This window comes from Tauraco erythrolophus, chromosome 18 (genome assembly GCF_009769465.1).
Source record: "Tauraco erythrolophus isolate bTauEry1 chromosome 18, bTauEry1.pri, whole genome shotgun sequence".
Taxonomy (NCBI): Eukaryota; Metazoa; Chordata; class Aves; order Musophagiformes; family Musophagidae; genus Tauraco; species Tauraco erythrolophus.
The window spans coordinates 2,000,120-2,012,841 of record NC_141482.1 but is presented as its reverse complement, the minus strand read 5'-3'; the positions used below and the strand labels follow the sequence as shown (position 1 = coordinate 2,012,841).

The 12,722-nt window shown below is 50.7% G+C and overlaps 1 protein-coding gene across 1 annotated transcript; it reads right to left on the bottom strand.

Annotated features, from left to right (window-relative positions):
- Window positions 1-5,852: 5,852 nt before the first annotated feature.
- On the bottom strand, window positions 5,853-11,941 carry EIF6 (eukaryotic translation initiation factor 6). Its single transcript, XM_086622913.1, has 6 exons — window positions 11,822-11,941; window positions 11,658-11,743; window positions 10,087-10,262; window positions 8,705-8,881; window positions 7,234-7,415; window positions 5,853-6,074 (listed from the first exon to the last, which is right to left on the bottom strand). The coding sequence occupies exons 1-6, from the start codon at window positions 11,926-11,928 to the stop codon at window positions 6,065-6,067; spliced, it is 738 nt and encodes a 245-aa protein (XP_086479039.1). The 5' UTR covers window positions 11,929-11,941; the 3' UTR covers window positions 5,853-6,064.
- Window positions 11,942-12,722: the final 781 nt, after the last annotated feature.

Here is a 12,722-nt window from a genome sequence, read left to right as displayed (position 1 = left end):
TTCTGTTGCTGATGCTGCTATTTCTGCCGTGTCACACACGAGTTTCTCGCAGTGCAATGGTGACCTGCAGCCCCGTGCAAAGTGCCACTGGTGCGAGCACACGGGCTGCTCTGCACGCGCACTGCGAGGAGCCGGGATTAGCGTAAGCCTCTGCCTATAACTGAATTTTATTCAGTGCAATGGAAGTGCAATGCACAGAATGTCCAGTTAGTGTAGAAAAAGTAGAGCTTTATAACGTCAGCTATGAAAAAAAAAAATCCCAGGATGACAAACATGATAAAAATATTCCTGATTGCAATGAGGAGGAACGAAGCAGAAGGACTGTTAGCATTCTGAATTTCTAACTAGTGCTCGAATATTGCTATGGTGAAGCAGGATAGACAAACAGATATTTCTGGTGAAGCCCACCAGGACTGCATAACACGTGGTCTCCAACTGTATTTTGTCCTTCATAATTATTTCCATAGCCAAGCTGTTTATTGTGTTTAAACATTAAAAAAAAAATATTACAAACATATTACAAAATAAGTGAGAAGCTAGTAGATGCAAAACTTTGAATCTTAGTGAAAAAAAAAAAGTGATAACGTCTCATGATGGGTGAAGGAGTGCAAAGGACCAAATGAAATCGGAGCTACTAATTAGACACCCCCCCCACGTGCTACTCCGTGCGTTGCTGTGTGTACTGTGTAGGTGGTAGAATGCACACGACGAACGCCACAGCCACATGGCACACTGAGCTCATCCGTACGCTGCCATCTCCTCTGGGGCTGTGACAGCCCAAACCTTTGAGCAACTTCCAACAGCCATCATTAAAGAAAAAATTAAATTTACAACCTAGAGAAGTGTCTGGTTTTGTTGGTGCGTTTTCCCCTCCTGCCCCAGGGTGGGGTTTTGGCCCGTTCAGGACCCTGTTCTGAGTCACGAGCTGCACAGGCGGCGCCACGCCGGGGTCTGTGCCAACCTGGGCCGTTTCCTCGGACAGCCGCGCGTGGCCGTGCGGTGCCGCGCACCCCACTGAGCTGCGGCAAAAACCTGCCCTGCGCTGCCAAAATCCAGCCTTCCTCGGAGAACCGCTGCGCCGAAGAACCGGAGAAATGGCTCGGTGCCTTTTCCAGCTGCTGCGAAACCGGCTCCTGGCGCAGATGTTGCGTGTCTCGAGCTTCCCAGGGGTGCCAGGTGCTTGTGTTGGTGTTGCAGGGGCTGAGAAGCAGCTCTCTGCAGGTGCTGGCACCGGGGCACGCAGGGGGGCAGCTGCCCCACTCCCCCACTGCAGTCCCATTCACGCCACTGTCATCCCCCTTTCCTTACGATTAGCACCTGCACCGTGACCCGGACCCAAACACCACCATTCATGTAAGGGACCATTCCGTGATATTCCTTGCTATTCCCACACCCGAGCTCTTTGCCGGGATCCTGCGCCGTGCCACGGACACGCAGCACCTGAGCAGCACAGCGGCCACTCGGTCACCTCCCATCAGCAGGGCTGAAGCAGCCCCACGGGCAGGTGGCCACATTCCAGTTCCTGCCCAGAAAGGCAGCACCAGGACACATTGCCAGCACAGGGGAGCAGGGAACGGCCGCGTTTATTCAACGCTAATGCCGTAAGCACGAGGCTCTCCGAGGTGCTGTGCTGCACAGCCAGAGGGCAGTCCTGGCACCGGCACCTTGAGCCCACTACACACCCCCCGTACTGCACTCAACAGTCCACATTTTATGTTTCTTTCCAGTTTTTGACTACTTCGGATAATTTCATCACCAGTAAATTAGGCTCTTTTTCCCAGGTAGAATCATAGAATCATAAAATGGTTAGGGCTGGAAGGGACCTTCAAAGGTCATCTAGTCCAGCCCTCCTGCAAGGAACAGGGATATCTCCAACTAGATCAGGTTGCTCAGGGCCTCATCCAACCTGGCCTTGAACGTCTCCAGGGATGGAGCATCCACCACCTCTCTGGGCAACCTGTTCCAGTATTCTACAACTCTCATGGTAAAAATTTTTTTCCTAATATCCAACCTGAATCTACCTCCCTCTATTTTAAAACCATTACCCCTTGTCCTATCACAACTGGCCCTCCTGAACAGCCTCTCCCCATCTTTCCTGTAGGCCCCCTTGAGGTACTGGAAGACCGCTATAAGGTCACCCCGGAGCCTCCTCTTCTCCAGGCTGAACAGCCCCAACTCTTTCAGCCTGTCCTCATAGGAAAGGTGCTCCAGCCCTCTTATCATCTTCGTGACCCTCCTCTGGACCCTCTCCAACTGGTCCATGTCCTTCTTATGTTGGGGACTCCAGAACTGGACGCAATAAGTTAGGAATGTGCTGGGATTCTACAGGCAGAACAGAGGTGGTCCTTCACTCTAAGAGGGATCAGTTGTTCCTAAGTTATAATTAGTCATGAAACCCCGAGGGATCTCCCATCTCACACCGTGAGGACTCAGGGTTTTAAAAACCTCTGTGAAGGACCCTAACAAAGGTTTGGACATTAAAGCACACTATGGCAGCCAAAGGTACACACCCTGCCTTCCTCACTGAACCCTGGGCTGCAAGATAATCGTTCCTCCCTCGAAACCTCTGGACAGTTCTCCATCCTGTCACATTCATGCTGGGGGTTGATTCTGACCTTTCTCATAGTATCAGTTATTTGTCCAGCACAGCTGGAATCAGTTGCAGTTCCTCAGATGATTCCTGCATCCCTTTGTAATACCTGAGGTCACGTGTTGCCTTCCGCTGCCCGAGAGCAAAGGTGGTGTATAGCTGTAATACGGAACCCACAGCTTCACAGATCAGCAATTCCATTTTTCAGGATCGTGAGAACCCGCAGCAGCAATACCCAGCACGGGGGAGACACAACTTGGTTTTACTGGCTGTTCCTTAGCACCTTCTTCTGCCACTGAAGAGTGTCACCTTTGAGGTAAAGCACTGGACTGACCCTTCTGAAGCGCCTCCAGCCGTGTGATGCCAAGGGCCTGCCACTTGGAATTCTGCCGTTCCATAACCCTCCACCCAGGCCACAGGTTCTCCCTCACTGTCTCACACTGTTCTCACATCTCGTGCTCGTGGCCCTGCACCTCCGAGCTGATGCTGCCAGGGGAAGTGATCAGCAGCAGCACAAGAGTCTCACTTCTTCCCCCTGGCTTCTTTTGGAGATTTTAGTTCACAGAAGAACCAAAATCTAATGAACAGCAAAGCAGATGAGCATTAAACAAAAATATGTATTTGCAGAAAAGCTTGGCAACCACGGTGCAACACCTGCGTTTTAGCACCCAAGATAACGATGCACCATGGATTTACAGATAACGATGCTTTGTTTGGGCTTCCTTTCCCTAATTAACTCCAAACACTCAGGTTGCTTTTTGACTGTTCCTGAAGACTGAGCACATGTCTTTGTTCAGTACCTTCAGGTCAAGACTTTGCTCTTGTGCTGCGCAGAGCTCATCACTACAGGTGGGAAATTTGGATTCTTAACCACAACAGGTTTCACTTCACGTTCAGCTGCACTGAATTTATCTTTCTACCAGCCCATCAGTCGGCCCTCTTCCTTGCGAGTCAGAGTAAGTCAGCGTGGGCAAACTTCCCCGCACTAGCCCACTGCCTTTCCTCAACAGGGCACAATAATGCTGAACATCGTGGGTCTCAGCAGAACTCCCTGTGAAACTCCTGGAAAACCTAACCATTTACTCCTTTTCCCCCCATCCTGAGGCACGCAAAAGGGCTTCCCTCAGCTTCCACGGGATCACTCGCCCAGAGTCCTTAAAAGCCTTTGGCACAAAAACCTGCCAAATGCCTTTCAGAAACACAAATAACATTCCAGCAGACCTTCTCCACATCCCTGTGGGCTCCTTGGAAGAACACCACAGGTCTTGTAAGACATCACTTGCCATTAAAACACCAAGTTTATACTCTCTCATGATACCACGTATCAATGTTTCTTCTAATTCCATTCTTCATTACAGGTTCTGTTTTCCTATCACAACCCCAACGCTGTACCAGCATCTTTCCTATTTAAGGACTTGGATTACACAGACTGGATTATTTTCCTGGTTTACCTCTAAGCAATTTTTAACACACAACACACATTGAGATCACCAATATAAACCAGGACTCCTGCCTATCAACCAAAATGAGAAAAAAAAACCAAACAAGCTACAGAAGTTGCAGAGAAAAAACTTCAGCCTCATTCATTGCAGACTTGACAAACACACACCAACACCACCAGTAACAGGCAGACTCTACCATTTATACCACAGAACGCAACCCGTGAGGTGGCCAGGGGGAAGCAGCTTCTCACTGGAAAATATCGAGATGTGCAAAGAGGAGGAGACGCGGAGTCAGTGCCAAGAAAGGCAGTCCGTTACACCAGAGCACCAAAAATTCCTAGCCGTAGTAGCCGGGAGCTGTGAGCTGTTACAGGCTTCCCCAGTGGCAGAGGGAAGGTGGGCGGTCTGGAAAGGGCACCCCTGGCTCAGTTACCATTGCAGACAGAGCAGAGGGCAGGACTGCTGTGACCAGAGAAGATCCGATGGCAATCTTTAGCTACAAGTTTATGGAGCAGCCTTTAATTAGCCAAAACTTATAAAATCTTCCCTAAACATCTGGAAGTGTACTTAATTTTCTGCAAAGCTTGCTGCATCAGGGCCAAAAAAGAGCTCTGCCCACACTGCTGCAGGACAGCACTCCTCAGGAGAACCAGCTGAGGGTAACGCAGCTGCGTGGAAGCAAGCAAGGAGCTTCCACATGCCCTTCGGGTGGGAAGTGCAGGCATTTCTACGCCGTCAGTACACAGAATCACAGAATGTCAAGGACTGGGAGGAACCTCAAAGGATCATCTAGTCCAATCCCCCTGCTGGAGCAGGACCACCTGGATCAGACCACACAAGAACACGTCCAGGCCGGATGTGAACATCTCCAGAGAAGGAGACTCCACAACCTCTCTGGGCAGCCTGTCCCAGTGTTCTGTTACCCTTACTGGGAAGAAGTTCTTCCTCATGTTTACATTTACAGCTTTAACAGGCAAGCAGAAGAAAAACAACTGAAATGAGAGATCAGTGAGCAGCAGCTCTGTTTAGAAGCAAATGACTGCCTTCCCCCTGGAAGCACCATCTACAGCTCCTTTTCATCATCATCTCTCCCTGACAAGGGCAGAGCTCTTAATTAGCAAGCTCCCAAATCCGTAACATCTGACTGGAGTAACTGGTTAGAACCATGTTCCTTAACCTTTGTCTCCCAGATAACTCGAGATGAGGTGGTTTAAACCTTTTTTGATTTGCCGACTTCTGAGAGTTTCCCAGCGTAGGTGGGTAACTCCTGTAGAACACACACCAGGCCCCTGGCAGTGGCACGCTTTTCTAGGCTCCCTCTTGCAGATGCCCTAGAAGCAGCACATGTGCCACCAGGCATCTGCAGACAACGGATCAAATACCAGGTTCCAGAGGCTGTCACACATTGTTGCTGTTGGAAGCCCCTAACTCCAGTTTTAATCAGAGCTCATCACCTCAGAATCATGAGCCCTGTGATTACAGCTGCAAGTCAGAGCAAGAGAGCAGGCGATCACTTCAGAATTATTTTGTGGCAAGTAAACGACTATATTTTTGGTACTGGACATACAAGGGGCTCTTAAGTCTACCTCCAGCAGAAACATCACTCTTTAGCGAGAGCGTGGAGAGAGAGGGCAGTGCCATGCACGTGCTGAACAGACTGCTGTGCAGCAGAACACCGGTGCATTATTTAAGGCAAAACAATCTCTAGTGATCAATATCCAAGAGCCACAAGAGTAAATATTGTGGGCTAATTCGAGGGGCTCAGACAGCACCACAAAGAGAAAGCGCAGCTGAAGGACTGGAAAATGTCAGCGAAGAGATAGAGAACATTCCTTATTTGTAACTGATACATGTTATTTGTCAGGTTTTGTAATAACACTTGGTTTACAAAACATTACAAAAAGTTGCTTTTGTAGCCTCTTCCTCGGGCAGGGCCTGCAGAAACATCAGAAGCTCTAGATGTCTGTAATCCAAAGTGCAGCTTGACACTTCACTCCTTAGGAGCTTTCTGGAAAGCAGGAACCGACTCTGCTCATGTCAAGCTAAAAAGACAAAACAGAAAGGAGATTTAGCAGACAAGCACCAGCCGGTGAGTGCAGAAGGCATTTCAAAACACCAGTAAAGGCATTTCAAAACATCAGTACAGTCAGTTCTCAACCTCCAATTCCAAAGGCCCAGTAGAAATTTCCCTTCCGAGAACACTCTGCAGAGGGAAGCAGACCCAGCAGCTGCTAATGGCCAGCCGTAAGAACAGACTGGTCAAGCTGGCCAACGCAAAAGGGACACGCTTTTGCTCAGTGCAAGTTGAATCATGGCTCTGTTATGCTCAGAGACATCAAGGCTTTACACAGGAACCGTGACGGGGCAGCAAAGAACTCTTCATTCAAGGAATGCCCTATTTTTTCCTTATGCCACAAACCATTCTCATACATTCTACGGTAACAGAACCCAGCCACCAAGTTATGGGGGCAACTCAACACCTCCAGCAGCACAGCAGTGACTGAAAGAGTCGCAATCAGATGAAAGCCCAAATGAGGTTTGCACAGGGCACTCACCTATACGTGTGCCCAGACCTTGTAAAAAAAATGCGTGCACATTAATGAGTGGGGAAAGTCCTGTACCACCACACGCCAGGCAGAGAACAAGAAAACCTGCCTCCCATTAAAAGGTAACTTGGACAAAACCTTTGACAAAAAGCCTTAAAAAAAAAAATTAAGGCAGCAGCAGACAAGCTCCAAAGTTTTTTTTGGCTCCAGAAACGGCTGTAGCAGGCATTTGAAATAATGATTTTATGGGCTACAACAACGAAAAGCCAAGATATTAAGCAAAGTCACAGGCGTTTTAACTTTTAATACAAGATTCATTTAAAAAAAAATCCATTTATGTCGTAGCTAAGCACTGAACAGCTAGGAAAAGAAACAGTATCTGCAAGTTGAAATGGCTACTATTTCTCACAAAAATTATTGTGACTGCCACAAAACACTCTCCATACAGGACTAAGCAGGCTCGTCAGCTACAAGGAAACAAACCCTTCCGCAACGAGGCAATTGTTGTCAGTAACCCAACAGAACGAAAGAGGAAGTAAAAAAATAAAAACCAAATAATTAAAAAAAAAGACACATCAACTGTGAAAAGAGCTAGTTTCATAGTAAAGTCTTGCCTGTTTTGACCACCATTTTACACAGACCTGGTTGTCCTTACCTGTCAATCAAAGAATCCCTCATGTTGGTCGCAATGGTGCTTGGCCGGGCTTCGTTCAGCCGGAAGATGCTCTCGATGACGGAGAGCTCCGTGCTGGTGGTGTCCAGCCCGCAGAAGGCACACCAGTCGTTCACCACCATCCCGGCCGCGATCACCTCGCTGCCGCGGTTCACCGTTCCGGCCTGGCAGAAACAAAGGGCAAGAGTCAGCGGGGCGTGCCGACAGCAACGCGTTCCGTCACTGTCCTGGGACAGACGTGGTTTTCCTTTTTTGCAGCTGGAAGAGCTCTGTGGTTGGGTTTAGTCTGGGATTTGCTGTGAGCAGAATGTCGATAGTGCACTGATGGTTACAGCTGGTGCTGGGACATCAAGGACTTTTCAGCTTCCCGTGTTTTTGTCCGTGTGCAGGAGCACAACAGGCTGGGGGGGCATGGCTGGGACAAAGGGCCCACAACTGCCCTCGTGGTTTGAATTTAGACCTCGGATTGAGGGCTGAATTGGCCTATGGAGTATTCCATATCACGCAATGTCGTGCCCAGGATATGGATGACCAGGAAGAAGCTCTTCTCTTCCGAGGGCTCTCTTGATCTCTTAGAGTTCTCTCTCTCTGTCTTTCCCTTTCCGGGCCTCTCGCTTGTCCGGGATTGTGGTGTTGGGACTCATCTGTTTCAGGATTGCTTTCCAGGACAGGACAGGCATCAGTCACCAAGTGGTGAGTAATTGCACTGTGCATCACTTGTTTGTATATATTATTTTATATACATATATCTATTTGCATATTATTATTATTACTTTTGTTTTTATTATAATTATTATTCAATTGTTTTTATCTCAACCCACGAGTCTCTTTCCCTTTTCCTCATTAATTCTCTTCCCCATCTCCAGGGGTGGGGAGGCTGAGTGAGCAGCTGCCTGGTGTTTAGTTGCCAGCTGGGCTAAACCACCACAGTTACACATCCTTATCACAAGTCTTTAGTGGGGACTCAGCTCACACTCCTCAAAAAAAAACACAGCTTCTGCCATCAACAAAGTTATAAAGATTTCAGGTAAAAGACTAATGGACAGCCTTTAATGTCCAGAGAGAAAACTGTGTGACATTTGGTGAAATAAAATCTAACAAGTAGGAAGCATAAAGGCAGAGCAATCGTGGAATTCACAAATCCAACTGAGCAGGCACGGGATTTTATTACCTAATTTTTTTAAACACTGCCTTTGGCATAAACTTGCATAATCCCAGCAGAGCAGTGTTTCAGGAGCAAACTAAAGGTGCTGAGCAGCTTATTCAGACTCAGAAAAGACAGGGAGAATGTCTCAGGAGACTTGTCCTGTTCAAGTCTTCTCCTCGTCTCCCACCTGGAAGAGCACTGCAGAGAAAACAGTATCTACAAGCTCACAAGATGCAGCAACATTAAAACTGAGAACTGGGGGGGAAGAGGGTGGCAAGAGAAAACGCAAACCCATGAATGCCTTACCACGAGTGGGACCTGGAGCAGTGAAGACAGTTCATCCTGATCATCAATTGAAGTTTTGGGATGCACAATTCCTCCTTGGTTACTGAAAACACAGTAGCTTCCTACCAGCACCTGATCTGCCACCGTTTGTCTGAAAACCTCCACCTTCAGCACATCTGCCAAGATCTCTTCTGTCTCCTGCAAGCAGAAAGGGAGAGTAAACTCCTCAGGAAAACAGTATTGTAGAATTTGAGTAGCAGTGTTGTAGAAGGCAAGCTGTTCCTGCATACAGCCATCAGCTGGGATCCTCCCCCTAGAAAGCCTGCCCACACTTTCACAATCCACTGCAATCCAATTGTTACACGACGTTTACTCAAGCTCTGTTCTAGATGTTCCCAGTTCCCTGTGCACACTGAGCTGAGTCACACCAAACACAACACCGTGCCCTTTATGCTCTTCTCCTCCCTTCCTGAGGGATACTGGTGGTACGTTAGCTGTGCCAATACCTGTTCTCTGGGCATTCCCTGTGAACTGGTCCTCTCTGCCCCAGACCACTGGGACAAAATTGTCTTATCTTTCTGTAGAACTTTAAGAACCTTCTTCCCCTCCAGGTTTTCACTGTGAATTATTTTGATTTCTCCCTCTCTGGCCATCTTATCCTACTTTTTACACTTGTTTTAAACATAATATGCTGCAAAGACCATTGCCTTCCCCCATCTCCCGTTTTTCCCTTTGCACTCCTAACACCAAGACCCATTTCTTCCTCACCTTTAACGCAAACACTGTGAGGACCTTTAGTAGTACAACCCACCTCTCTCTAATACTATTAAGATATCAGCTCTCAAACATAAAGTAGCAGCAACTTTGTCTCCTCTGCCTTTAATTTAAACTTTCACACAAGAACCTTCCATTTTCCTCTCAACCATCACAAATTTCAGTTGCTCAGGAGCAGTTTGCAACTACTGCTGTAGCCCTGGCCAAACTCTGCTTTACTGAACTCTTTATTACACACGTGCACACTCTTTTTTTCATTCCATCTTACACATGCAAAGCAAATTGCACCCAGCAATACGCTTCCATACCTCCCTCCTTGCCTTCTACAAAGAGCACCCGTGACAGCGTGCTGAACAAGGGCACACACCAGGCTTGGGGCAGGGTCCACATCCCCGGAGATAAATATAGGAAAAGAGGCAGACCAACTGACACCAAGTCAGAAGTCCGAAGTCCATTTCTGAGACTTCTCTCTTGAGGAGAAAGGAAACAGGAGGCAGCACAGCCTCCTGCGTGGCGTCAGCACAGACCTTCTGCTCCTTGTACCACACACAGCACTCCCCAAAACCACAGACCCCAAAACCTCGGCGAGCGTTCCACTGGGACTGTAAAGGCATTACAGAGCCACGCACCCTGTCGAGATCCGGGTGAACAAGAGCCACGTAGTCATTGCAGGTAGTGACATTGCCCAGCGCTGAGAGACGCTCCTCTACTCGCTGAATTCGCACGGAATCTGGGAGGCTATTACGGATATGTTGAAGCTCTTGGTCTGTCGTACTGCTTGGGACCAACAGTCCATGTCTGTTTCCTAAAATGATCAGAAAAACCCAAAAAACCCACAGTGTTTCCACAGAGTTTCCTACTTTCCTGCTGTTCGTATAATGGCTTCAATCGCCCTTGTCCTGTCTGCTCCTCCCAAGCCCGGAATTCAGCCCAAGAGACATAACATCACCATTTAAAACCAACACAGCCCCACAGGCAAGAGAAAAACAGGATGAGGCACAGACATGTCTCAGAGCAGAAATGGGTGAACGGCACCATCTCTAAAAATTTCTCCTTTCCAACACAGCTAAAGGAAGCCCAAGGTTCCCAATGAAACCTTTTGACCAGGAATTTCCCCCATGGATGTCAACTGCCCCACAAGAAGTACGGATACTGCTTGTTGGCATTGCTTCACTGCAACAAAGCAGAAAGATAGGATGGACGAGAACACTGGCAGGAACAAAACTCAAGCAAGAAGTTTGTCTGGCTGAATAGGGTCCCACTAGGCAGAGACAGGTGAAAGACTTTTCTCTGACTTCCACCTTTGTTAACGGCACTCTGCCCTTCCAGTGCTGGCACTGAACCATTAACCTGCAGGAAAAAGAAGCTTCTCCCAGTTTACCAGAAAGTAGACTTGCACACATCTTTAACACACCTTCAAGCCTGGAGGAGCAAACACTTCTCACTACCTCAGCTCTTTGTTATTGGGCAACTTTTACTTTTTCCATCTTCACTCCTCCTCTTCACACACTCGAGGAATCAAAACCAAACCCCTGAGGCTGAAGGCTACCGCCTGTTGGATTCCCCACCACGGTGAAACCTGCAGTATGTCACGGGCTGTTTTCCTGCTACTCTGGTCTTGTGAGACACCCCTGCAGTGCTGTGTTCAGCTCTGGGGTCCCCAACAACAGAAGGACATGGAGCTGCTGGAGCAGGTCCAGAGGAGGCCACAAGATGATCCAAGGGCTGGAGCACCTCTGCTATGGAGACAGGCTGAGAGAGTTGGGGCTGTTCAGCCTGGAGAAGAGAAGGCTCCGGGGAGACCTTCCAGCAGCTTCCAGTACCTAAAGGGGCTACCAGAAAGCTGGAGAGGGGCTTTGGACAAGGGCGTGTAGTGACAGGACAAGGGGCAATGGCTTTAAACTGAAAGAGGGGAGATTTCGATGGGATCTAAGGGAGAAATTCTTCCCTCGGAGGGTGGTGAGGCACTGGCACAGGTTGCCCAGAAAAGCTGTGGCTGCCCCATCCCTGGATGGGGCCAGGTTGGATGGGGCTTTGGGCAACCTGGTGTAGTGGAAGGTGACCCTGCCCATGGCAGGGGGGCTGGGACTGGGTGATCTTTGAGGTCCCTTCCAACTCAAACCATTCCGTGATGCCACCGGAGCCCCTCCAGGGCTCTCCTCGCCCCGGGGCCCCGCCCGGGCCCGATCCCGCCACCTACCCACACACATCCTGCCGATGATGCGGCAGCCGGCGATGGAGGCGTGCACCACCGGGATGGTCCCGAACAGCTCCCCCTCGAAGACGCTGCAAGGAGAAAGCGCCGTGATGGCGGGGCCGCCGCGGGGCTCGCCGGGCCGGGCGGGGCCGCCGGGGCTCGCTCACCTGTAGAAGTTCTCGGAGCCGCCGATGGCCACGAGGCAGTAGGCGTTGGTCAGCTTGGCGAAGCAGCCCAGCTCGTTGTTGTTCTCGAAGCTGGCGCGGACAGCCATGGCGGGCCGGGGCCGGGCGCTGCGGCGGCGACGGGACGGGCCGCACCGGCAACGGGCGGCGCGACGCACGCGGCGCGGCTTCTTCCGGCGGGGGGGGGGGGGGGGGGGGCCGCGGGGCAGAGCGGCGCCGGGCGGCGACAGCGCCCCCGCTGGCCGGGAGGCGCCATGGCACCGCGCCGCCGCCGGGACGGGCCGCGCGGGGCTGCGGCCGCAGAACGTGCCCCGGCACCGCGCCGCCACCGTGCCCCGGGCGGAGCCCGCCGGCTGGGGGTGCCCCGTGTGCCCGGGCGGGCCACCGCCACCCGCGTGCGGGCACGACGCGCGTGCTCCTGACGTGCGGACCCCCCGTCCCCGCCCCGGCGTGCCCCGTGCCCGTGCTGCACCGTCCGTGCCCAGCAGCACCCACAGCGCCTCGGCATGTCACTCGTACAGGGGCCACTCGTGTCCAGGCATGACCCGTGCCAGCTGCCGCCTGTGTTCAGACAGGACCTTTGTGCAGACACCACCCCCGTGGTGCTCCCACCCATGGAATCATGGAAGGGTTTGGGCTGGAAGAGACCTCAAAGATCATCCAGTTCCAGCCCCCCTGCCATGGGCAGGGACACCCTCCACTACACCAGGTTGCCCAAAGCCCCATCCAGCCTGGCCTTGAACACTGCCAGGGATGGGGCAGCCACAACTTCTCTGGGCAACCTGTGCCAGTGCCTCACCACCCTCAGAGGGAAGAATTTCTTCCTTAGATCCCATGGAAATCTCCCCTCTTTCAGTTTAAAGCCATTGCCCCTTGTCCTGTC